Below are 25,186 nucleotides of genomic sequence, written 5' to 3'. Positions count from 1 at the left end.
AAACGGAAAAACTGCTAAAAAATTCCAATCCATCCCCGTATTTACATAATTACCCCTCGAAAAACATTCAAATTACTCACGTACCACTTTTTAATAAAACAACATTAGAATAATTATATATATAAAATTCCATTTAAACTTATAATATTTTATATATAAAAAATATATATATATATTAACTGTTAAATTAAAGACTAGTTTGTGAATTAAAATATTAATGCTTATTAACTTTTTTTTTTTTTTTAATCGTGAATATCTTTATAAATATTTAACTGTTGTTATTACGTGACTAAAACAGTTTAGTTAGTAATTTAAATCCGGATTACTAAAATAATCGTGCCTGGCTATCAAATTTTATAATGTGGTAAGTAGAGACTGTCACATGCAATCCTCATAATATGTATATATATATATATATTTATATACACACACACACACACACACAAACAAGCATATACGTTAATGGAGATAATTAAGGCAAAAAAAAAAAAACAGAGACATAAAATGGTGGGTTTCATGTACTCTTTTGGCTACTCCATTGTCAATATTGTAAACAGACAAGTCATGCATACATATATATATATATACACACACATACGTATATTCCTAAATATTAAATTACACCACCTAATATTGAAATTCTAATTTACTATTACGTGATATTTAATAAAATATATTTTTTTGAAGGTAAGAGTAGTAAAAGAAAAATTAGATTTGATAAATTTTTGGGCATAATATGGAATATATAGTGTGTGCGTATATGTGAAATAACGGTCGATTCGTTTTCCCTCCACCAAGAACAAAAAAGAATCAAATCCTTCGCTTTGCTTCTCTCAGTTTAAAGAATCAATCTTTTACTTTTCTATCCATCTCCTCACTATTTAACGCCCCCAGATTTCCTAATTCAAATCAACTGCTTCCTGATTTCTTCGTTCCGGTGATCCTGCTGTCTTGAGCTTGGTGGAAATGGCGGTGAAAGTGGACTCAGAGTACCGAAAAGAAATCGAGAAAGCTCGACGAGACCTTCGCGCTCTCATCTCCAGCAAGAACTGCGCTCCTATCATGCTTCGCTTAGCGTAATTCATGTTTTTTTTTTTTTAATTTTTTAAAAATTATTGTTTTGTAGTTGTTAACGGAGCTGAGAAACATGATATATTCATAATTCATCTTGTTGATTGTATCCTAAACTGTGTAAGGTCGTATTGGTTGCAGTTTGGTGAAAATTAGATACTAAAATGGACAACGTTAAATGAAATTTCTTTTTTGCTTCCATGAAAGGTGGCATGATGCTGGAACTTACGACGCTAAAAGAAGGACAGGAGGTCCTAACGGTTCCATAAGGTTTGAAGAAGAGTACAAGCGCCCTGCAAATTTGGGATTGGAGAATGCAGTTGCCATTTGTGGTGAGACCTAGCTCCTTTAACATTATTGCGTTTTGCAAACAAGTCCTTCTAGTTGAGACTTTAGATTGAATTTCTAATCTAGATTTGAAGCACCCCATTTGGTAATTAACTTGTTTTGACTCCATGGCTATGTTATTTGCTGCTTCTACAATGTTTGGCAGATTTAGAAACTTTTATGTCTTGCAAGGGAATCGTGTTGTTGGACTTCATATCTAAGGAGATGATTTTGTAGTTTATATTTTTATATTTTAACTATTTCTGGCTCCATTTTTATTTCAGAAGAAGTGAAAAGGAAACATCCAAGGATTACATACGCTGATCTCTACCAGGTAAGTAGATTTTAAAGTGAGGAAACACTATATCTACTCAGATTTTTTAATGGGTTCATCTTTACAGAACATGACATAACAAAAGTAGTTTCAGTTCTTCATTCAGACTTGATTGCTGTTTCTTTGGAAAATTTCCAGCTTGCTGGAATAGTTGCAGTTGAGGTCACAGGAGGCCCTGAAATTGACTTTGTTCCTGGTAGGAAGGTAATGTTTCATAGGCTTGATCACCAGGTTATATTGCTCTTTACTAAGCCCCCCCTTTTACTGTCAATCAGGATGCGGATTGTCCTGATGAAGATGGGCTTCCCGATGCCAATCAAGGTTTATTACTAACTATAACTGGTGTCATTTTAATCTCTAGTACTTTCCAGAAGGTTGCGCGCCATAATTCATAAGCTTCCAAAAGATATATTGGGATGTTTAAACTCAAGTTTTTATGCTAGGCTTGATCTCTTACCAGTTTAAACTCCTGAAAATTTTGGCACATCTTTAAATTTAATGCAGGTGTATCACATCTCAAAAACATTTTTTATCGAATGGGTCTATCTGATAAGGACATAGTGGCATTGTCTGGAGGACACACATTGGTAACATTTTCAGACATATTCAACAATCAAGCCGAAGTCCACCACTTTTTCCAAACATACAAACATATAGTGCTTGCACTTCTTTCTTGTTACTTCTTAATTATCTGGTTTTGTAGGGAAGAGCACATAAAGATAGGTCAGGATTTGATGGTCCCTGGACAAGTGACCCGCTCAAGTTTGACAACTCATACTTTGTGTAATACATAAGATCTTTGATATTTGATTAATTCCATGAAACAATCAAATTATATTTAATTGGAAGAAATGAATTGGAATTTTATTTTAAGCATCACAAAATGTATGATGTTTATGCTCATCAGGGAACTACTGAAGGGAACCTCAGCCGGCCTACTACAGCTTAATACTGACAAAGCTCTTTTGGCTGCTCCCGAGTTCCGGCAGTATGTGGAATCATATGCAAAGGTACATAGCTTGACATGAAATTCTTGTGTGTAGTATGTGTATGAAGTAGATTGCCTTTGAACTGTGTATGTGATAGCAGACCATTAGAATTTTGGTACAAGTCGGACAGATATGACTGAAGATTTTCTTCTAACCTGTATTTGGCAGGATGAGGATGCATACTTTAGGGATTATGCAGTCTCGCACAAGAAACTTTCCGAGTTAGGCTTCATCACTCCACCACCAAAGGTTTCCAGGACACTGGCACGTGTACTTTGGCATGCGATTACTGTAGCTGTGGTGATCTTAAGTTTATTCTTTGCATTTAGTAAAAGGAGACAAAACCTCGCATGCTTAATTCTTTTCAAGACATGCCCAAATATTGTGTGAAGTGACTTGAGGGATGACCGTCCTTGGATTTGACAATAAATAAGGAGTATTGTTAATAAAATTTTATTTGATAAATAATAGATCAATTCTTATTTTGATAGGCAAGGCTTACACAAATGAATATTGGACCTGAAAACCTACTGCCAACTTAATTTGCTATTGCTAGTAGAAGAACTTCAGTTTAACACCGCAAGGACTTGCAGCAATCAAGGAGAACAAGTTCATCTCCAACCTAAATCACATTGGCTTTTAAAAAAAATTTAGTTAGGATATATTATACTAAGACTTAACTAAATTAGTTCAGGCTCTTGGACTCGAAGAGAGCTATTATCTTGAAAAACCTTAAGCCTCTTTTCCACTGTCTTCTGAAAGACCTCCATATTAAATTAGTTCAGGCTCTTGGACTCAAAGAGAGAGTGATATCTTGAAAAACCTTAAGCCTTTTTTCCACTTTCTTCTGAAAGATCCCCATATTGTCGCCAGTTTCCTTGGCCTTCCCTCCTGCTTCATTTGTTGGTCCAAGAACTGCAGCAATAATGGCCTCTTCGAAGTCCTTATTGTCAGGTAACAACTCTGTCAACTTATTCCTATTTTCTTCAGATAACCTTCTTGTCTTCACTTCTGGTTTCTCTGGATCTGCAGCAAATGGTTTTGCATTCTCCCCCAATTCACTCACCCTCAGACCATTAGCAGCATTCCAAGACCTTGTGCGCTTCAGGGTCTCATGAAACTGATTCCCAATTGGGTTTTTTGCAATTGGATCGTTAAAAAACTTTAATGAATAGAAAGGGGGTGCATCACTATTCAGTGAGTTTCCATAGAAAGGAGGAGGAGGAGGAGGAGGAGGAGCTTGCTTAATGCTCCTCTTCTGTGGAGGAACCAAATGGTTTGCCATTATATTTGAGTCAACATTTTCATCAGCAAAATCATCAAAAGGCTTGATTGCTGCACAAGTGGCTGGCAAACCAACTTGGTCCCTGCAGGGCTGGGGCTGCCAAATTGATGAAGAACCAAGGAAAGTATCAAAAAGCCTGCTCTGCTCAACCTGATCTCTTCCCTTCTTCATCATCTCAGATTCAAGGTCATTGAGCATCTGCTGTGCCCTTTCATAGGCTTTTAGATGAGAATCTACGCCTCTTGGTCCATCTGCAACTGCAGGTTTCACTCGTCTCAACGTCTCCTTGGCCTGGGTAATCCTCCCTTGCTTCATCAAGCAGATACCCAGATTACACATCTTGTTATTATCAGGTGCTATCGATAGTGCTCGCCTATATGCATCTTCTGCTTCAATGTAATTGTTCTGTTGCATCAATGCCCATCCCAAATTTCCCTGAAACAACAAATTGAAGTTCACTCAATTCCTTTCCATAGATACCTAATTATGAAATAAACTAAAATTACTTGAAGATCGATTTAAATTTCAATCCCTTAAAATATAAATGGAACTACAACATAAGTAGACTAAATATTTAGAGTAAAAATAGCATTTATCTAATTCAAATGGGTTGAGATATAAGTAAATTCTCACCAGTAACCGAGTTGCTTCTTGCTCCACGGAGACTTGGAACTTCTTTCCCTGAGACCTAGCTGTCTTGGTTCGCTTCCCGTTGAAAGCCAGACCTTGTTGAATCAAATACAACTTATGCTTCAACAGAGCAATTTGGTCATCAAGTCTTCCGCATCTCTGTAAGAAAATAAGTCAGACAAGATATAAAACAGAATCAATATGCTCTCTTTACTCAAGAATTTGAAATAACCAGAAAAAAAAAAAAAAACTTATCGCAGAGATGCAGTTGTTTTTAGAAACCTTGTAGAGATCCAAAAGAATATTATCAAGAGATTCCTGAGCTTGATCAGAACAGCGATTTCGCAGCGACTTTATGGCTTCAATGGCTTCTTCAGCCCGATTTTGTTGCTTCATCACAATAGCCATATCCTTTAAAGCACTGTCAACCCTGTCCCCTGCATTAATGGCCGCCCAAAACAAAGGAATTGCCTTTTCTGGATCCTTGTCCACCAACTGTTGAAAACAAACAAAACAAGGAATGCTCATTACAAAAACTTCCAAAAAGGGAAGGAAAAAGGGTTTTGGAAAAAAAAAAGAAGCCAGAATCTAAACCTGAACGTTCTTTGCTCTGACATAGGGCGTGTCGCCAACTGGTACTTTGTGGATGGCGTGGAATGACTCTGACCGAGTTCTCGAGATACCAAGAGGCTTTGCCGGAGAAGTTGGTGCTGACTTAGTAGGCCTGAAACCAGGAGGAGCATTCCACACATCTTGCAACATCTTTGAAGAAAGAGATCTTGTTTTCTTTCCTGTTTCTCTCCAAAAGGTGAAGAAAAGACTGGTGGGTGAATGAGAGAGAGAGGGAGAGAGAGCTGAAGAAGACGGGAGAAGCAGAACGATTCGATTTAGATTTTAGAGAGGGTTTGGTCGAAAAATATTTGAATTTTTTTGACCGTTGAGGTTACCGTTTTACGAACTAGCCGTTAGCGTGGACTCTCCAATAATTGAGTCATTTAGTGAAAATGGATATTTGCATATAATCCCTATATTTCATGGTATTTTTCCGTTCTCTCAAAATCCGCGACTAAGAAAAACCGAATTACAGTTTGACCTTGTAGTTTTGTCTAATTGTATTTCAAACTTCTTTATTTATTTAGATATGGACATAAAATTTTGAAGCTAAATAAATTACAATTAAAAATTAAAAAAAAAAAACAGCCAGAAAAATTATTAATTCATGCAAAATAAAAAAAATTCAGATGCCAAGAGAAACTATTTATGAGGCTTCCATTTTATGTTCAGTTGATTGATTTATGTTTGAAATAAAAATTATTATTTTTTTTAAACTCAAAAAAGTCATATATCTTATCTTATATTATGTGATTTGAGAAAATTAAAAATAATTGAGTTATATTTACAGATAAATTAAAAATTTAGTCCCCATTATTTTTATATAACAGAGATTCTTGTTTTTGGTCAAGAACAATGTGAGAATTTTGCTTATAAATAAGAACAACCAATTAAGGTATGTTTTCAACAATTCATTAAAATAAATAGATTTTGTTACTTAAACATTTGGTAAGCTTAATATTAAAAATTATAATCTTTGTATTTAATTTAATTAAAATAACACTGACAAATTTGGTAGAAATTTGATTACACAGTGTTAAAAGATATCTTGCTATAAAAATTATGAATATAATCGAAAACTGACCCAATTTTCTCGTGGGTTTGGGAAAATTTTCTCCGGTCAAGAACTAATTCTGGGCTTGGTCTAAATGGGCCTGGGCCTTCTAAATCCATTTCGTGTCAAACTAAAAATTCTAAATCCAACAGAAAGAAAAAAAAAAAAAAAAAGCTCAGAGAAAACCCACCAGATAACTCTCTCCATCACTACACTACACCAGCAGAAATTCCAAGGTTTCTTGACCTGCTACATCAGTCGCAGAGGCATATAAGCAAGCAGGGAGAGAGACAGAGACATGGGCAGGTCTCCATGTTGCGAGAAAGGTCATCCAAATAAAGGAGCTTGGAGCAGAGAAGAAGACGAGAGACTCATAGCCTACATTCAAGCTAACGGCCAGGGTTGCTGGAGATCTCTCCCTAAAGCCGCCGGTCTTCTCCGCTGTGGCAAAAGCTGCCGTCTCCGGTGGATTAACTACCTCCGTCCTGATCTTAAGCGCGGCAACTTCACCCCTGAAGAAGAAGAGCTCATTATCAAGCTCCACAGGCTTCTAGGCAACAAGTAAGCCATGATAACTTGTATAATTAATCTAAACAGAATATGTCTAAACACTAATTGTCGTCTGTGTAATTTTGTTGTGTGTTAAGATGGTCTATCATAGCAGGGAGATTACCGGGAAGAACCGACAACGAAATCAAGAATTACTGGAATACCCATATAAGGAGAAAGCTGCTAACCAGAGGTGTTGACCCATCAACTCACCAGCCAATCAACAAGGCAGGAAACCTTCGTAGAACGAAACAAGGAGATGAAGAAGCAGAAGAGAAGATCATCTGCAATGGCGGATTCGGGATCCAAAACCAGAAGAATACAGATAGAGAAAAGTGTCATCAAGAACTGAACCTAGAGCTCAGGATAAGCCTACCAACAAATCCAGTAGTGACTCAGCCATTTGAGAAGAGAGGGAGGCAGAAAGTTCTCTGCTTTTACTGCAGCCTGGGTTTGCCGAACAATAAAGAGTGCAGTTGCAGTAGCAGTGAAGGTGGAAGAAACGGTGCCTTGGATTATAGAAAGTTGTAGGTAATTAGATACGAAAACAGAAACTAATTGTATAAAAAGACGACACTTAAAAAATCTCTTTGAGCTTCTTTCTTTTATTCTCCGCCTTGTATATATTGGTTTATGGAACTGTAAAAAGAAAAACCTTTCCCTTCTCATTTTTCTTAATTTTGTTCATAGATTTCTTGATACATAGAGGCTATGTTTCTATGTTTCTTAAAGACTAGTAACAATTTGTATATTTTATGCATAAGAACTGTTTAGAATATAGAATTTTTTGAAGCAAAAATGATACGGTTAAAATGGAGAGGAGGTAGGTGGGTAACCCATCTCAGTCAGGTCTAGAGAGAGAGATGAGATTTATTGAACGGTGACAGCAAATGATGAGATCACCTCGACAGAGCCAACAAAAACGCATTTGCCAACATGCTTTTCTTCATCTTAAGATAGCTTTCTAAAAGGACAAAATACCTTAACTAAAACTCTTGACCTCTTCTTCCTTTGTTCTTATGCTTGGGAGTCGGGACATTTATATAGCCGTTACACTTTGCGACTCGAAACGATACATCTTAACCACAGTTTTAAAAACCCCTTCAAATTGCTTCTCATGAAAATCATAAATGTCGTAAGTAAATGACATTTTTTTTTAAGAAAAAAACCCTTCTCTATCGAAGGCAGATGATAATTAGGATGAAAACTACATGCCTTGAATTATTTCTTGCTTCCTTGACTGTGATTAAAACATGCCATTGTTAAGGATGTGCTTCAATGACTTCAAGGGCCATGGGTTCTAGAGTAGGTAAAAAGGTAGAGGAGACATATGGCATATACAGCTGAAAACAATGTACACTAATAATAACATAAATCGACCTTCTAATAAAAAAATAACATAATTGAATAATTAAATGTACAGCTCGACTTAAATCTATGACCTCATAGAGAGAAATGGAAGTACCCATCTTGTAGAGCACTGGCACGGGTCTTGTTTATGTAGAGTTGGTTTAAAACAAGGAAGATGATAGAGCCATTAAATGTTGTAATTAGTTCCTATATTATGTTTACAATTAGATTTGTTAAAAAGCAAATAATCGGATCATTTAAAATGAACTCAAATCATCTTCAGCACAATGACAAATGACCCTGTTTGCTCCTGAGAGTTCTTGGGCTTATGATAGGAGATGCTTGGTAAATCATAAGAACAACTTCGAAGGGAGCAGTAAGAAGCGACAAGTAGAATTGAGAAACGAGTCATGGCATGTCGAATGCAATGATTGGGACACAAACATCTGTATAAAAATACCGTAGGGTTCTTGGTAACAAAAAAAAACCTTTTAAGGTTCTGCATCATACTCCATACCAATTCAAGCAAACAAGTAGACTGTCTAAAAGTTCTGACTACAGATGAAGACAAAAAGGTGTAATAGGCAAACACCTTGATTAATGCATCTCACTTGTACCCCTCGTAGTCACAGTGCTCGAGAACTATCTGGTCTATCAGTTCTAGCTGTACCGGAGCTTGATGATTCACCCATCGCATCAGGAGAACCTGCTGCCTGGAAAGAATCCCTCTTCAAAGATGTTGGCATACCTGAAATCTCCTGAATGAAATCAATCAACATGTTAAGATGCCCGTAAGTCAAGGTTAAAAAAAAAAGTCTCATGGATTAATACACCCAATATCCACAGCCTAACTATCGTAATTATTGAAACTATTCATGCTGCTCAGTCATCTCTCCTTGTGCTCATTCAGTCATCTCACTATGGGACGGTTGAAAAAGAAAAATATCGACTCTTGTTGATGAAAATTACCTTCATCAAATGCAACCTCATGTCACAAGGGCGAACCCCATTTCCAATACATGCCATTACAAATTTGGAATAGTTGAACAATACATCAGCAGCAGCTTGCTTCTTCTCTTCAATCTGCAATCATATTTTAGACTTACACTGATTAATCATCAGAGAAGCTTCAATGGAGAGTGCATGTTTGGGGATCTAGACAATTACAAACACTGTTTTCATTCTGCTTTCCCTTGTATTAAAACTAATAAACCAAATGGAATGGAAAAAATTGATAGGACCCAAATCCCACACAAGCCAAAAAGAATTTTACCATGAAGAAACAGCCGAAATTTTTTGGAGTCTGTCTCGTGTAAACTTGAGAAAGTAACATCTATTTTCCCATGAAATTGATAGATCCATTAGGAATTGATAGACAAGAATTTTTATCGACATGTAAAAGAACTCTCATTTAGGGTTTTGACAAAATACGAGATCAAAGCAGAATCGAAGTGGCCGTCATCCTCGCAAGAAAAAGACTGCCAATAGGACATGGGCTAGCAGAAGCTAATAGTTGCATCTATGATTCTTACAGAAAAGAAGCAAGCGAATCACTGAGAGAGAGTGAAGAAAGATATCAACCGATAAAAACGATAGAAAATATTGAAAACCCTTTAAATGGGAAATTGACAGTTCTAGTGCTGTGGATGTATGCAGAAATAAATTTTCACCATTTTAAGGCATTTACAGTTAATTATCTTGTAAACTTGGAATCTAAATGAAGCCTCTAACTCTTACTGACTTGTCCCGCCAGATTCGAAGTCTTGTCTTGGAAGAAAGAATTAAAAAAAAAAAAAACGAGATAATTCAATTAAATGAAAGAAAATTTGACAATTGTACCTCGTAATCCTCTTTCATGATCGAAAATCTGTTTCTTCCTTGCAGACTCGAATCCTAAAGACGGTCTCTTCTCGACGTACGTAACAGAATTGAAATATAATTGAAATATAAAAAAATACCTATTAGCTCGATCGGACAGAGTTTCGTGTTAACAACCGCAGACATTCAGTTTCGAGATTTCCATGGGAGAAGATTTTTAACTCCTTTGATTTTTTAATGTAAGTTCCTGTATTATTTTTTGTGTTTATTTGATTTCTATATTTTAAATTTTTATTGATTAAAATCCAACAGCCGTGATAAATATTGAATGGGTAAAAATTTAAAAGTACAGACTAAAAAAATAAAAAAAAAATAATAATTATTCTCAAGTACTATTTCTTAAGAGATAAAATAATTTTAGAAATTAAACAAATAATCTGAAATTATTTTATTATTATGTTACTAATTAGCAAGCTGACAGGACTTAATTTTATTTTTTGCCGAAAAATATTTTACTGAAGACTTTATTTTCAATATAACCATGCATTAACTTGTGTAATGACATTACCTGAGAGGCCACACAGCACCCCCCTCTTCAGTGACCAGAATGGCCTGCAAATCTGATAATGGTATTGGAGCCATAAAAAAAGAAGCCATGCAATCCAACTGCGGTCTTAAAAATCATAAACCCATACAAGTACAAATGCATTTCTGCTTCATGTTCTGAAGCTAAACTGTTCTTCAGATGAATTAATTGGATCTCACCAGTTAACATCGGTTTGTAAATATCCTATCCTGCCATTACTCCGAAAGGCATCACAGCAAATGCTGATCGACTTCCCAAGTATGGACTTATAAAAGTTGCAGTACAACAAAGGTCATTCAGGAATCAAAAGATGCAGTGAGGGGAATCTGAGATCATGTTTCTTTAGGAGGAGCCTTTTTAGCAGCTTCAGCAGCTGCTTTCTCCGCTTCAATTTCAGCTACGAGGGCATCGATTTCTGCTTCTTCAAGTTGGCGCAGACCATGCTCCTTTGTCATTACAGCAACTTCTATGTTCTTTCCCCCACTTTCAACAACCTGCATGTAGGTGTAATATAAACTCATTAGGATGGTGATTGCTGGAATATTTCGAATTGATATGCAAATAGACAGAATGTTGAAGGTACTTATTGCCTGGCATCAGTTTGACAACCAAAAATATGAATGATACATTATAAGTTGCACCCTGGTAAAATTCACCAAATCTAGTGTACATCAATTAAATGCATCTAACATTCCTGAAATGTTCAATCAGCTTCACAGATGGGGCGATCCATTAGTAATCTAAGGGAATATTTGGATCTGAGGAAGGGAGGGGAACAGAGCAAAGGTAGCGGAAAGCATTTTATTCACTTATTCTGGAAGTTCAATTTTCGCAGAGAATAGAGATGGAGGAGGGTTAACATTTATCCTCCATTTCCTTTCACTCTACAGATTATATAATTTACCCTAATTGGAATTAAATTGAGAAAAAGTAAAAATAGGTCAATAAGAAAAATCAAATTACCCTTGCTTACACTAATAAACATAAAAATTATTTTTATTTTAATACATTCGTAAGTGGCATCTATGCAGTCACATATACACTGTGAGTATAGATACTATCTATACATGTGCACACTAATAGTGACATTCACAATGAGGGTACACTTTCAAACAAACCTTTTTTTTATGATAGAGGGACTAGGTTTATCCATATTATTCCCTCGACCCAACTTTTTTGTTATAGCAGACAGAATTCCGTTGGTATAATTGCGAACCTTGCCATAGATTTTGATTTCACCTTCTATTTCTCCAAGTAAAGCTCTTCGCATAGCAATGCCTATTGTGTTGGCTTGACCTTTCATAAGTGCAGACAGAATAAAAGGTTGAAACATGCCTGATATATAGTGAGTAAATACTGTATATGCTAGCATATACATGCTTTGATCCATATACATAGGCACACATGCAGTGGATAACACTGAATATATAAGTACATATAAACTGCATATAAATGCAAACTGCAGTATATACATACATATAACTACCTCAATATAGATATAGTATATATCTGGTTATAAAGACTATATTTTCCTGTCTTTTTCACCCAACAACCAAATATTCACTCTCTACTTCTTAGCTCCCAAACAGAGAAAGAAAAGATGATACTTTTTCTTCTCTTCCCATTCCTCCATTTACTTTCTTTTGCTTCTCTCTCTAGCTCCAAGCAGACAATGAGTACTAACAATGCTCCTCCAAAAGTGATAGCACCAAAAGTTAACAAGTCCATAACAAATAGACTTTCATATCATGCACTAAGAGTCCCGCACCTAAAATAGAAATTCCAATGTGCAAAGAAAAGCCAAAACAAAAACTTACCTCAAGCAATGCCCTAATTGCAAGCTTTACAGTTTCTTGCCCAGAGGTTTCCTTGTAGTTTTTCTCCAGAAACTCTCGAATTGAGTTAGAGTTTCTCCCAGATGCATTGGCTTTCCAGGCAGAAAAAGTACCTGATGGATCTGTTTGATATAGTGAGGGTGCACCTGAATATGGATCAAAGCCCACAATAAGAGTTGAAAGGCCGAAAGGTCTCACTCCACCACTTTGAGTGTACTTCTGCTGAAGCCCAGCAATGTAACGGGTAATATACTCTACTGTCACTGGGTCCTCAACTGTTAGCCTATGGCTTTGACATTCAATCCGTGCTCTGTTTATTAGCACGCGAGCATCTGCCTTGAGTCCAGCGCATGCCAATGCGATGTGGTTATCCAGACTTACAATCTTCCTAACTGATCTGTGAAACAGAGGCATTGAAGTAGTTTATAAAGTTAACCTTGAGAATACCGGAAAGAATAATGAAAAACCATAGGAGCAATTTAAGCATGAAAATCTGAACAAAAGTCTTACTTGAACCTACTTTATCAATCCTAATACCTTGTAGGGTGTAGCAACATGACATAGATGAGCTGATTTTTATCTAACTTGGATTGAACCAATCATTTGATAACATCTACTACATATAATTGTCAAATTTCCAAAGGTGACGTACATTCTTCTTAATCAGTAACTGCAGTAAGATCTCCTTTTTAGATAGAAGCCTGTTGTGTTCATATGTCCCCTAAACTAAATAAATTTTGGTTCAATTCAATTCTATTCTTTTGTTATAATTACTAAAGTATCTTTATGCAAGGAACTAGATCATTTTTGAGTAGTAATTGCACCAGATTTACTCCTACCTCTAATTCTTTTGTTGATGAACTTCTTATTTCTATTTTTCTAAGTAAATAGAACATATTTGGGTTGTGGTCTAGGATGTAGTGGGTCGATGTGGGTTGTTCCTCCTTCATAGGAATGTTTCATGAGTTCAAACCTGTATGGGGACGGGGTGAGTAAGGAAGCGAAAATACAATGTAAAGGAGCATTGTTTGCGAGCTTGGGGACACTATGGCTGAGCGGAACCATAGGATATTTGACTGAACCATTGCTTTCCAAGTTCTATGGAAGCTGATGACCTTTTTGGCTTCCTTATAAGCTCAGGCCCATGCTCAACTTACTGATATTTCCATCCATGTGTTCCATAGAAATTGGGTGTTGGGGGGTTGGGGAGAGGGGTGGAAGGGAAATGAAATACAATGATTCTTGTTGGTTTTTATTTATTTATTTACTTATTTTTTGCTGTTATTATGTTTTGGCCTTGTTGTACAACAAGGCTTTAGGAGGATAGCTTATCCTCTGACATTGTATTTTCTTCCTTCTTATCTTTAATAATATTTTTTCTTCTATTGAAAACTTGATAGTGCGTCGAGCTCAAGGTTGATAACGTGTTGAATGAGGCGGTTGAAGAGTTTTACCACAGGCTTTATACAAACGTGAATCATGGAGAAGTTGAGTGGCATTGCTTTTGCCTTGCTAGACAGAAATGATTCAAATTGGTCTTAAAGGGGGTTTTCTAAGAGGAGATAAGGGTTGCTTTGAAGTTGTGTAATGGGGAGAAAACACTAGGTTCTTACGGCTTGAAGGTTCCCAGCTACAGATCTATGGTTGGTGCTGGTCATTGCTGCTAGGAAGGTAGAGATGCAAATTGGTTTGAAAGGAGTTTTTCTAAGAGATAAGGGTTGCTTTGAAGATGTGTAATGAGGAGAAAACTCTAGGTTCTTAGGAGTTAAAGGGTCCCAGCTACAGATCTATGGTTGGTGTTGGTAATTGCCACTAGGAAGGTAGAGATTTGGTGAGATAATGGTGCCACAGAGTTTTGGCGGCAGGTGCCATAATTTCCAGCATCTTTTGTGGGTAGGACTCCAGGAAACGGCTAGTTTGAGCTGTCTGAAGTTGGTGATGATGGCAAAATTGATCATCACTCAGCAATGGCAGACAACGTGAGGAGTGTTGATTTCAAACTTTTTGTCTTTGATTTCTTCATCTCTAATATTTTCTTTTCCAGATGATATCAATTGATGTATGACAATAAGCAATTTTTTTTTAAGCCTAAAAGAAAGAAGACAAATTAGGGATTAAATTGCATACTTACAGTTAAATATAGGATTCTTCATTTTCTTTTTTTTTTTTTTTGAAAAATAGCATTCTTGGATATACACAACCTACAAATTGAAAATTGGGCTTGAGGAGTAGGAAAAATAATTCAAATAGTAACTGACTTTGTTACTTGACTCCCTTAAGCATCAAGCCTAAGATGTCAAACCTACAACGAGTATTTGATTGCATCAGACAATCATTCAAAACAAGTGAGGAAATTCTCAATATCTGTATGGAATAATGTCTTTCTCCTAAAAGAGACAACAAGTCTAAGCACAATTAGAAATTCCAACAGAAAACTAAAATTTAAGCAAAAATCTTAACACTGCTAAATTCCTAATCTTTCCCACAATCACAATACAAATTGTAGATCTGTAAGATTCTTGATTATTTAGAAAGTGAAGTTAAACTTCTTCCGCATCCGCGTAATTCATCCAACCAATGAAGCATCCCATATACTCAATCATAACATAACAAAAATAAACTCAGAGAACAGCTACTACTACAATCGTGTTTAAGACCTCATGGCAAAGCATTGAAATCTACAATCAATCAAATCCCTAAACAATTTCATTAAACTATCCACCCCTTGTTTGGTACTGGAAAAAGATTGTCCCAAGTTACCAACGATCTCAAATGACAGCATCAGCACCAATCAATCAGGGTTCGTTCAACCCCTAACCATAGAAATCGATTTAACTCGAACAAGATAAACGAAACTGCGTGTAAATGTCAATAACCTGGAGTCTTGGAGTTTGGGAGTTGATTTCTTCTCGACAGCGAGGACAACGTTGTCGGCGCCACGGACACCGACGACGGCGTTGCCTTTACGGACGGCTTCTAGAGCGTACTCCACTTGGAACAGATGCCCATCTGGCGAGAACACCGTTATTGCTCTATCGTACCTTGCCATCCTCTCTTGCCTTTTTTTTTCTTTTTGTTTCGGTTCTGTACTCTGAACAAGCAAATGCCAAAGCAGAGTCGGGGACTAGGGAGCGGGAGGGACTATGAAGACGGATGAGGTATAATCCAGTGCAAGTGGATTCAGAATATTTATCAAAATTATCTCCAATCACAGTGAGCCACGCAGACAGATAGAAGCTCCGAAATTTATTAAATAAAAAAAGGGGGAAAAAAAACCCAGGAAATCATTTTACTGGGCCTTCAGCTGCCTCTATCCCAAAAGAAGGCCCATGACCCCTTCTCTTCGTCTTCTCAGCAGCGACGTCTTAAATTAGAATTTCACAGCAGAGTAATACTACTAAAAAATGGTGGTTGTCCTTATTTTTCATCTTTAGAGAAGTACTGGAGTTGACATTTCTCGAATTGCATTAATGGCAGAACCTGGCAATTGAAGCACAGAATGTTTCTAGTACTATTTATTTAGGTACACCAGCTTTTATTATTCTTCCGAAAGCAGCAAGGAAAACTGAATATTCTCCTATACATAATAGTATACATGTTAAACTGCATTCTCCAAAAGCTCTTCTGCTCACAATATATATATATATGTAATTACACTTAAAACTCCTGTCTAAGACAAAATATTTGTGTTAGCTTTTTGTTTTTCTTGCTTTAATTTGAAAGTGAACAAATTAAGCTGTTCTTTTAGTGAGGGAAAGAATGGTGGACACCATCAGCTTGTAGTTAATTGGCTTTGTTAGATACGCATCCATGCCCACCTCCAGGCACTTTGCTTCATCCGATGACATTGCATGAGCTGTCAAGGCAACGATCGGGATGTGCAAGCCTGTTCCTGTTTCTGATTTCCTGATTGCTTTCGTAGCCTCGTACCCATCCATCTTTGGCATCTGCAGATTCTCCATAGAGACAGAGAAAAACTTAATTAGAACTCTCTGCAGCATGCAAATGTACAAATATATCATAATATAAGAATTTCAAAATGTCGGGGATGATGCAGTATTGTGTTGTTAATATTTCTTTAGGTCTAATCTTGGTTTTGCTGTTTTGGTGGATTTTGGTTCAAATTTTAGGTCAGTGAACAAGGATGAGAATATAACATAAATGAGATATGCATTTGAATGAAGACAGTACTTCAACTTCGAATTAATCCCATATTCAGTCCAAGTTAGATATTTTTATGATTCCTATATTGACAAATAGCAACAAGAGTACAAATAAGGTATTATAGAATTGAAGGTACGAATGTGATTGATTCAATTATCTACAAATTATTAAGATTTAGAAATTAAATGAGAAACAGATGTAAACTTCAAAATACTAACAGATGTAAGTAAAGGATACTTCGAGCAATTTAAGAGCACTACTCGGCTCACTTCTTACCTGACAGTCCATCAGAATCAAGTCATATGGAGGGGAATCCAAGATTTCTTTTCTCGATCTTGTGCTTCCATCTTGTGACAGGGAATCTCTTTTATATTCTTCATTGTTAAGCACGCAGTGTAGTGCATCAACTGCCTGCTGTCCATCGCCAACAGCAACCACTGTTGCCCCCATCTTTTCCAGCATTATGGTTGCTACTCTCTGGAGTACTGGTGTATCTTCTGCGAGCAATATCCGAAGGCCTTCGAGAGATTTTTGTTCCTGCTTAGACTTTGATGAAAAAGAATTACCTTGATCTTCAGGACTGTTGCTAACTGAATACTGCTGTTCCTGGCATTTTGAACTCTCACAGGAAACTGATAATGCTTCCTTGGTGTTCCTCGAATTCGCATCTCCAGTGTCGTGTAGCTTGGGCTTGATTGGAGCTTCTGGTCCTAAATTAGTTTTTTCTTCTGAATCTGCTTGATTGAATTCGATAAAACATTTTCTCTGTGTCTGACACTGTGATGGGCTAGATTTCCTCATTTTTTCCCTTTGTTTCTCTCTAGAATGCGAAGTACTTGTGGAATTCGAACCGCCAATTTCAGACGTGTCAGAATCATCAGAGCTGCAGGTCTCATACTGAGTGGAATCAATCTCAAGGCATTCATGGGAATCACTTTGTTTTGTTGTAGTTCTTGAAGCACTTGAACTTCTCTTCTGCATTTCCATACTTCTCTCTTTTGTGACAGCTTCCAAAATCTGAATCATCTTTGCCTTGTAAAGTGGTTTATTAACCATCAATATATACCCTTTCCTGCGCAGCTCCATCTTTATGGTATTTGAAGTATCATGATTTAACATCCACGCAAATTTTGCCTTCCCAGAGAATCTGTCAAGGTAGTTCAGCTGTTCCTTCCAGATGTTCGTGCTCAAGTCAAGAAGTGCTATGTCAATTACTATGACAAAAATTGGATTCTTCATATCCTGCATGTTTAGCAATTCAGCTTTCAAAGGTTCACCAAGGGAATAGTGGGTATCAAATCTGTTATTATGATTTCTGTCTTGAAAAAGGTCTCGAAGAATTTGCGTTAGTTCATTCCATTCTGATGCTTCTAAAGTGGAGACACCATGTTTACGCAACCACTTGGACATAATCAACCTACCCATACTACCATAAAGGGCAAGCAATGCCTGCAGTTCAAAATCCAAACTTGTTAGCCCACTTGACGTGAACAAGTCTCATAATGGCTATAATATTATCACCATGATTCTATTCAGGATAATGAAAGTTTACTCACCACCAACTCATGTTGTGCAAAATCGACTTGGTAATGCGGCTCTGCTCCATCTGCAGGTGTATTGAGAAGCAAGAATAGTTGCATAAGAGTTCCTGGGCCATTCTTCTTTACAACCTTTATCTCTCCACCCATCTTGTTAACCTGTCATCACCCTCATCTTTAAATGATGAAAGAAAAAGACTATGAATGAAATTTAAGGGAACAGTAAAACTGGGAGAAGATTAGATGTGTGAATGTTTTTCGGCCTAATGCATTTGCTGCTATCCAGGCTTAGTTGAAATTCTCCAATTCACATGGTTGTTCAAATAGGTTGTAGTAACGAAACCAGTGGACTGTGGAGAGATACAAGCTTCAAGGATTCAGGTGATAGTCGGGTAATTTCCTTTCTCATGAATAAAGAACTTCATATACTCACCAATGTTCGCACGATGCAGAGTCCAAGGCCTGTGCCACCATGCCTGAGAATAGGAAGGTACTTTAGAAAGAACCAGGATAACGTCTTCACTCTATATATTTGCATAGATTACATAAACTTTTTAATACCATTAGATATTCATTTTGCCATGTTTAACATCATCGTAAAAATTACATACTCGATTTGTTAGCTTAAAATTTGCAGCTGATGAATTCATGATTGATTAGTAATGGACAAGAAATGAGCGACTCACGTTCGAGTGGTTGAGGGATCAGCTTGTTCAAAGCTTTCAAACACGGACTCCCATTTGCTTGGATCAATTCCTTCAGAAATAAAAAAAACAAATTATTCAGATGAGATTAGAAACTGGATATTTCCTTAAACAGTTGATAGATGGATTAAAATCATGTTCAAAGACATTTCTAAGCTGCATACCACATCCTGTGTCATCAACTTCAAAATACAGGACCATTTTGTTGTCTTTCTTACAAGACTTCTTCAAGTGATTCCCCTGTGGCTTCAACTTCGTCTTAATTGGAGGCCGTGATTTCTTCTGGTCAAGAGGAAAATTCTTTGCATCATTTAGAGAATTCAAGCTCTCACACCATCCACGCAGAATAATATGACCCGCTGTAAAAAAATTACAAACAAAAATAAACAAAAGAAACTTTCATCACTTCAGGCAAATTTTCTCTAGTTCCATGATCCTCGAAGAAAAAGAACTCCTCAACTCTCGATGAACTCCTATTGATTGGCAAAATCCCATTATGATAACAAACATACACAAAATTGTCAATTTTGATTTGGAATGAGATTTATCTCTGTATGGAACATGTTTGATAGATCAAGCTTTGACAAACTTGATGTCAAAATTCAGTATAAGAATTCTAAGAAAAGATGTGTGAGCAAACTAAAAGTTCCTGTCTTCTTGTGAGAATCAGAAGATATGTCAGTCCCACAAACCAAGTATTTTGTAGCACTGGTAATCCCATTCTTAGGAAAACCCACCTGAAAAGGAAGATTCTTACTATCTTAGCCATCAGGCTGTCAAGCCTGTCCATAATCTAACAGATCCGATTTATTAATACCAACAATAATTGAAGACAGTGTAGAATTTCATTTTTCCCTGTAGCTTCCTATGCCTGTTTTCAGTTCTATCGTTAGACCAAGTAGTTAATTGTGGAATTTCTCTTTTATCATTCTCATATTTTTATGCTAGGCTGATAATTCTCCGGTTTTCTCATATGTAAACGCCAAAGAAGCAGCTGAGAACTTACATGTTGTGAACTTGATAGAATTGCTTATTAGGTTTGCGAAGATTTGAACAACTCTGGCAGAGTCCCCACGAACTAACTTCGGCATATCATCTGAAATTAGGAAGAGAGGCAAGTACTCACAAGGCTTGTAATAATAGCACTACTAATGGTAATCAAACTTTTTTTATCATTGAAGTTATTCTATTCCATCAGAAATATCATACCAGAGAGGTCTAGAACAGTCTCTACATTGTGGTTAATGCATTGCACTGAAAACATATCAACAAGTCCTTCCAGTTCTCGTCCCAAATCAAATTCAGCTTCTTCCAACACCAGCTTTCCTGATTCTACCTATAAAATATGAAAATTTGAAGGCATAAAGGATACATAGATTATTAATAAACTGTTCAAAATAAATAAGCTCAGCATGAATGTAGAACTGCATCAGATGAATAGGTACTATTAAACCAAGCATATAAAGATGTTAAATTGTGGCTCTAGCTGACGAGTCCTGATATATGTGTGTGCATGTGGTTTGTGTTCCCAAGTCATTAATTGTCTTGTATGACCTAACACATCCTTACATCTCACCTTGCTCAGATCCAGTATGTTGTTAAGGAGTCGTAACAGGGCTGTTGAGCACTTCCTAATCTGAGTAACTGTTGCATACTGTTCATTTGTAAGGCAGTCATCACAAATAAGAATGTCCAGCAATCCAATCACAGCAGCCATTGGTGTCCTTAACTCATGACTGTAATACACAAGAAAAGAAATTTATTCAGTAAACTTATTGGCCGTGTTTTTTTCCCTAAATTTCTTTATCTATCTCGCAGGAGAGAAAGATTTGTTGTTCTGCTTTTTGCGGTTGAGTTGAAAAAAAAAAGCTACTTCTTGGTGCATTGATCTAGACACTGAGATCACTTGCCTCATGTTTGCTAGGAACTGGCTTTTGTAGTTACTTGATGCCTCTGCTCTTCTTCTTGCATCAAGTTGGTTAATCAGTTCTGCTCTTAATTTCATCTCCTTTGACACTCCATTTGTCAGTATCAAAATGCAAACACATCCGATGACTAGGATACATACAGATGCAGAAATTAATATGACCAGTGTCTTGAAGGCTCTCTCGTCTACCTTTCCCATTATATATTTTCTTGGGATGATGATAACTCCTACCTGCACAACATACATATAACTTACAGGCAAATCCAACAATACACAAAAGCATTTTATGGGCAAGCATTATATGATAACTTTTCAAACAACTCAATCCCTTCGTTGTACGTATATACTTTTGGAACCTAGTTGATGTATCAGTGAAATGAAAGAGGCTGAATGTGATTGAAACTCACAATAGGAAGTCTCTTTAGGTTTAGAAAGAATGAATCAATGTAGTATTGCTGGTTTCCAAGCTTGGCACTCTCTACATGAACCACATGACCAGGCGGAAGCTTATTACCATAGGCATTCTGTAGCCACTGTGCTCCCATCCTTATGACATTATCCTGAGAATCGGTAGCCATCATTAGCTTGGGCCTCGCTGTAGTATTGTTTAGGAGAGGAGCATTTGTGGAAGTAGCCAGCAAGTAACCCTCTTGAGAGGTCAAATATATGTGGCCACCATGGACCTCAACAAGCTCTTTCATTAGCTGGCCAACACTGTAAAGTGCAGTTGTAACACCAACAACAGCCACTATACTCTTATTGGAAGCATCACATACTGGCAATGCTGCCGATAGCAATGGTGAATCTGTATACTTGCTCACAGCCACATGCCATGAAGCTACACCATCAGGAACTTCAGAAAGGCCTGCAATGTTTATTAGATCATCTGGTGGAATTTGCGTCTGCTTTCCTATCTTCTCTCCAGTGACAGGATCAAGTGGTTCACGGTACCAAATTGCAGAATTGTTGCCATGTATGAGTTGATCATTCCACCCTTGACGCAATGAAAGTATGTCCTCATTATTAGTCGCACCAGCACTAATTGAGTAGTTTGCGATATCAGAGTAGATGTAGAATGTATTGTTGCTCCTGTGATCTCTATGGAAAGCTTGGACAAAACCGTTTTTGTAATTTATGGTTATGGCGTTGAGAGCTTTACGACTTGCAAACAGCGCCCATGTTACGGCCCTCATTGCTTCATAAAGCTAGTGGAAATCAAATAGAAAAAAGGAAAGAGTAAACAAATCAAAAGTATATCACCAAGCAGCCTCAAAACAATAACAAAGAGAAGAACTTGATCCCACTAATACAAAATATAAAGTTGTCAAAACAATTAATCAACCTCAACTTCTTCTGCTTGTGTTGCGGGCTTGTTGTAGCGTCTAATTACATACTCTGACAACTTAACCTGTGCAGTGGTTATCTCAGAGGTGGAATTCAAGATGTTCCACATTCGTAAAATAGGGCGCTGAAGGAGTTCATATCGAAGGCCATACGCTAAGCTGTTGAGTGATTGTGTTGTGTAGCTCCTTGTGAAATGCCATGTTAGAATAGTTAACAGCCCAATTAAAATTGCTAACATGACCTGCATATATGACACCAATTATGGCAAAGTAATTTTTCTTGTCAACAAAGTTAAAAGGGGCATAGAACTTTTAACGCTCTCACTGGTTTAGATCAACTAGGACCCAGATTTCAAATGTTTTGCAGAATAAAAACGACAGCCATATTCCAGGAAAACAGACACAAGTGGAAGAATTCAAATAGGTCATTCATTTTAGAACAGGTTCCCCTACAAGAGCCATTAATAATCATACTTACGAGTTCAATCTGATTAACCTCTAAGCAATCCGAAATCCAATCTATTTGAGACCAAAACAAACAACTTCAACTTCACATGAGTTTAACACAGTTCTTAATTCTGCTTATGTGATTAAATAAACCGAACTGATACTGTTGAATTAGTAAAGAAACATATAAACCAGAAAGGGTTAGAAGGAGAGAAATAAAAAAATTTAAACCTACCATGATGGCAAGCCGGACGACGAAGACGCTGTAGTAAGAAGAAAGACAGTGCGTGCTGGCATACTGAAACTCTTCCTGCTCCACGTCTCTGTGGAAAATCCTTCGACCGCGAGGAGCTGGGTTCCCTCTCCAAGGAGCAGCAAAATCGAAGATTCTATCGAAAACTTTTCTGAGAGGAGTACCCATTGGCGAGTTTGGAGCCGGGGAGGTCTCCGAAGTTGTCGAATAGGGGGTTTCGTCTGCTTTTTGCGCCATTTTTGATACTACGAAGTTCTACAATCATTAGTCAGAAGCAATCTGCACATGCATTTGTTAGAGAGAGAAAGAGGGAGAGGGAGGAGGAGTTCTTGGTGGGATGTTTAATAGTATTTGCTTCTTGTGTCATTTGTCATTTCCCACTTTTTGAAGGCAAAGGCACCATCTTTGTATTCTATTCTATTCTTCTTCTTCTTGTCAATTTTATTTTATTTTTTTCTGGTTTTTCAAAAGTGGGGAAGAGTGAGTGAATGAGTGAGGGAGTGAGTGAGTGAGAGTGGTTTTTGTTTGATTCCTCATCCATAGCATCTTTGACACATATCTCTTCTTTCTTTTTTTTTTTTTTACTCTTTTTCCTTTTTTGTTTTTGCTGCAATTACAGAAACCCAAATTCGACCGTTAGAACTTGAGACGATGAAAGCGGTAAAAGAAACAGAACTTTTGCTAAGCCGCCATGTCCGGCAGCAGAGCAAGCTACTTGGTTTTAACCTTGTTAGGTGCTTAGTGCACGATTGAAATGAATTTTTGGAGAAAAAAAGGAAGTGGGTTTTTAAGGTACAGTACGCAGTAGTTTTAAAAAAGAAGAAAGTTTAGATCTTTATCTGGTTTTCGTGGAGTTTCACCTGAATTTTCTTAGTGTTTAAGGTGCAAGGCAAAGTTTTTATCTATTACATAATATTTAATTTAATATATTTAAAATTTAATTCATTAGTATTTCATAAGTTAATTACATCTATTTCACTAATATTTCATAAGTTGAAAAATTTTCAATTAAGTATAAATTTTTTTTTTAAAAAATCTAATTTAATGAGTCAAACAGTAATTTACTTGATTGTTGGGGCCAAATTTAAGTTAAAAATAAATTTGCATTTACATTTGAATAAACTTAATTATACTTGACTTTAAAACTTGAATAATTTTATTTGCTGTTGAAATTGTTTTAGAAATTTAAGTTTTCTCATTATTATTATTCTGAAAATTATTGTCAAGAAGTCATAAAAGAAATCAATGACGGGATAAACAAATGGTCCACAAGAACCAATTTGATTATTGAGGATATCAATGTAAATTAATTAATTAGTGTATTAGTAGAGTTTTATGATTAAATTGAATTTAGTATTAATAAATTTTTTAAAAAATAAATCTTATGTAATATTTATATTTTTTTTTATTACAATGATATAAAATGTGAACAAATAAATATAAGATAAATTATAAAATTAATCTCTGAAGTTTTTTATTTTTTACAATTTAATACTTTTTTTTTTTGGGTTATAATTTGATCCTATTGTATTTTCAGTTTATTTCAAATACCTAGTTTCTTTTTATTTTTTTTTTAAAAAAAACTAAAATAGTTATGCTATATATGAATATTTTAAAAAAATAATTCAAAAAAATAATTTTTACTAATTAATTAAATTAATAAGTTTTAATAACTCGCCTATAAATATATAGAGTAAAATCAATTTACATATTATAGACTTACAATGAATTGTAAATAAATAAAATTAAAAGTGTATGAAAATATGTAATGATAAGAGTTAGGATTGGAATAATTGCTTAATTTCCATGGTTAAAACTTAAACTTAGGATTAAAGAGATGGTCACAAGAAACTTAAACTTAGCACTTCAAAAGTTTAAGAGATTTTTAAGGCAAGTGGTAATTTAAGAACAGCCCACTAATTCCAGAGACATCAATTGCTCATATACATACATACGTATACATACATATATACATGTATGTATGTATGTATTACACAGGGAACGTACAATTTGTGTGTATGTATATGTATATGTATAGATATAAATGTGTACAATATGGGCGGCTGAGGGAAATAATATTGGGGGGGGTGCAATATGTGGATTGACTTGGCATTAGCTTCGTCCTCTAGAATCCAACTTTTATGACTCCACATCACTAAACACAAATCCACCAACCTTATAAATCTGTTCGACGAGACCTCTTCTTTTTAATATAATATAATATAATATAATAATTTGTATATATAATATATGCCCAAAATGTAACTTATTTTTTTCTAAAACCGACCATTATATTACCTCATTACTATTTATTGGACCTTTATTTTATTTTCTGAAAAAGAAAAGGTGCTTGAAATACCTTGAAGGTGA

General features: G+C 36.1%; 6 protein-coding genes across 8 annotated transcripts; 2 read left to right on the top strand and 4 right to left on the bottom strand.

Moving 5' to 3' along the window:
- The first annotated feature begins 766 nt into the window (after positions 1-766).
- Positions 767-3,189, top strand: APX5 (ascorbate peroxidase 5). Its single transcript, XM_022052433.2, has 9 exons — positions 767-1,076; positions 1,279-1,403; positions 1,683-1,732; positions 1,871-1,936; positions 2,008-2,053; positions 2,237-2,319; positions 2,436-2,515; positions 2,640-2,742; positions 2,890-3,189. The coding sequence occupies exons 1-9, from the start codon at positions 967-969 to the stop codon at positions 3,109-3,111; spliced, it is 885 nt and encodes a 294-aa protein (XP_021908125.1). The 5' UTR covers positions 767-966; the 3' UTR covers positions 3,112-3,189.
- LOC110822344 (Tetratricopeptide repeat (TPR)-like superfamily protein) lies at positions 3,159-5,539 on the bottom strand. The gene is made up of 4 exons (XM_022052432.2): positions 5,231-5,539; positions 4,919-5,131; positions 4,640-4,795; positions 3,159-4,441 (listed from the first exon to the last, which is right to left on the bottom strand). The coding sequence occupies exons 1-4, from the start codon at positions 5,396-5,398 to the stop codon at positions 3,503-3,505; spliced, it is 1,476 nt and encodes a 491-aa protein (XP_021908124.1). The 5' UTR covers positions 5,399-5,539; the 3' UTR covers positions 3,159-3,502.
- A 1,061-nt stretch (positions 5,540-6,600) lies between these two features.
- Positions 6,601-7,517, top strand: LOC110822418 (myb-related protein 308-like). The gene is made up of 2 exons (XM_022052539.2): positions 6,601-6,863; positions 6,950-7,517. The coding sequence occupies exons 1-2, from the start codon at positions 6,601-6,603 to the stop codon at positions 7,380-7,382; spliced, it is 696 nt and encodes a 231-aa protein (XP_021908231.1). The 3' UTR covers positions 7,383-7,517.
- On the bottom strand, positions 6,676-10,274 carry LOC110822420 (uncharacterized). 3 transcript variants are annotated; one of them, XM_088217446.1, is made up of 4 exons: positions 9,475-10,006; positions 9,171-9,284; positions 8,794-8,959; positions 6,676-6,814 (listed from the first exon to the last, which is right to left on the bottom strand). In XM_088217446.1, the coding sequence occupies exons 1-3, from the start codon at positions 9,532-9,534 to the stop codon at positions 8,828-8,830; spliced, it is 306 nt and encodes a 101-aa protein (XP_088073572.1). In that variant the 5' UTR covers positions 9,535-10,006; the 3' UTR covers positions 6,676-6,814; positions 8,794-8,827. The 3 variants fall into 3 exon arrangements, with proteins under 3 accessions (XP_088073572.1, XP_021908233.1, XP_021908232.1); XM_022052541.2 differs by lacking the exons at positions 6,676-6,814; positions 9,475-10,006 and adding an exon at positions 10,041-10,274 and having other exon boundaries at positions 8,598-8,959; XM_022052540.2 differs by lacking the exon at positions 6,676-6,814 and having other exon boundaries at positions 8,598-8,959; positions 9,475-10,003.
- A 401-nt stretch (positions 10,275-10,675) lies between these two features.
- PAD2 (proteasome alpha subunit D2) lies at positions 10,676-15,576 on the bottom strand. Its single transcript, XM_022052702.2, has 3 exons — positions 15,317-15,576; positions 12,423-12,837; positions 10,676-11,099 (listed from the first exon to the last, which is right to left on the bottom strand). Exons 1-3 carry the CDS (start codon positions 15,487-15,489, stop codon positions 10,938-10,940), a joined length of 750 nt encoding a protein of 249 aa, XP_021908394.2. The 5' UTR covers positions 15,490-15,576; the 3' UTR covers positions 10,676-10,937.
- Positions 15,577-16,044: 468 nt separating this feature from the next.
- Positions 16,045-23,486, bottom strand: HK1 (histidine kinase 1). The gene is made up of 13 exons (XM_088217445.1): positions 22,799-23,486; positions 22,116-22,358; positions 21,181-21,978; positions 20,757-21,004; positions 20,423-20,582; positions 20,056-20,182; positions 19,853-19,942; positions 19,011-19,205; positions 18,829-18,898; positions 18,576-18,618; positions 18,161-18,301; positions 16,881-18,053; positions 16,045-16,387 (listed from the first exon to the last, which is right to left on the bottom strand). Exons 1-13 carry the CDS (start codon positions 23,051-23,053, stop codon positions 16,172-16,174), a joined length of 3,759 nt encoding a protein of 1,252 aa, XP_088073571.1. The 5' UTR covers positions 23,054-23,486; the 3' UTR covers positions 16,045-16,171.
- Positions 23,487-25,186: the final 1,700 nt, after the last annotated feature.

The sequence above is a fragment of the Carica papaya genome, chromosome 4 (assembly GCF_054855325.1).
Source record: "Carica papaya isolate Zhongbai chromosome 4, ASM5485532v1, whole genome shotgun sequence".
NCBI classification, from domain to species: Eukaryota; Viridiplantae; Streptophyta; class Magnoliopsida; order Brassicales; family Caricaceae; genus Carica; species Carica papaya.
This window is presented reverse-complemented; position numbering and strand designations above follow the sequence as displayed.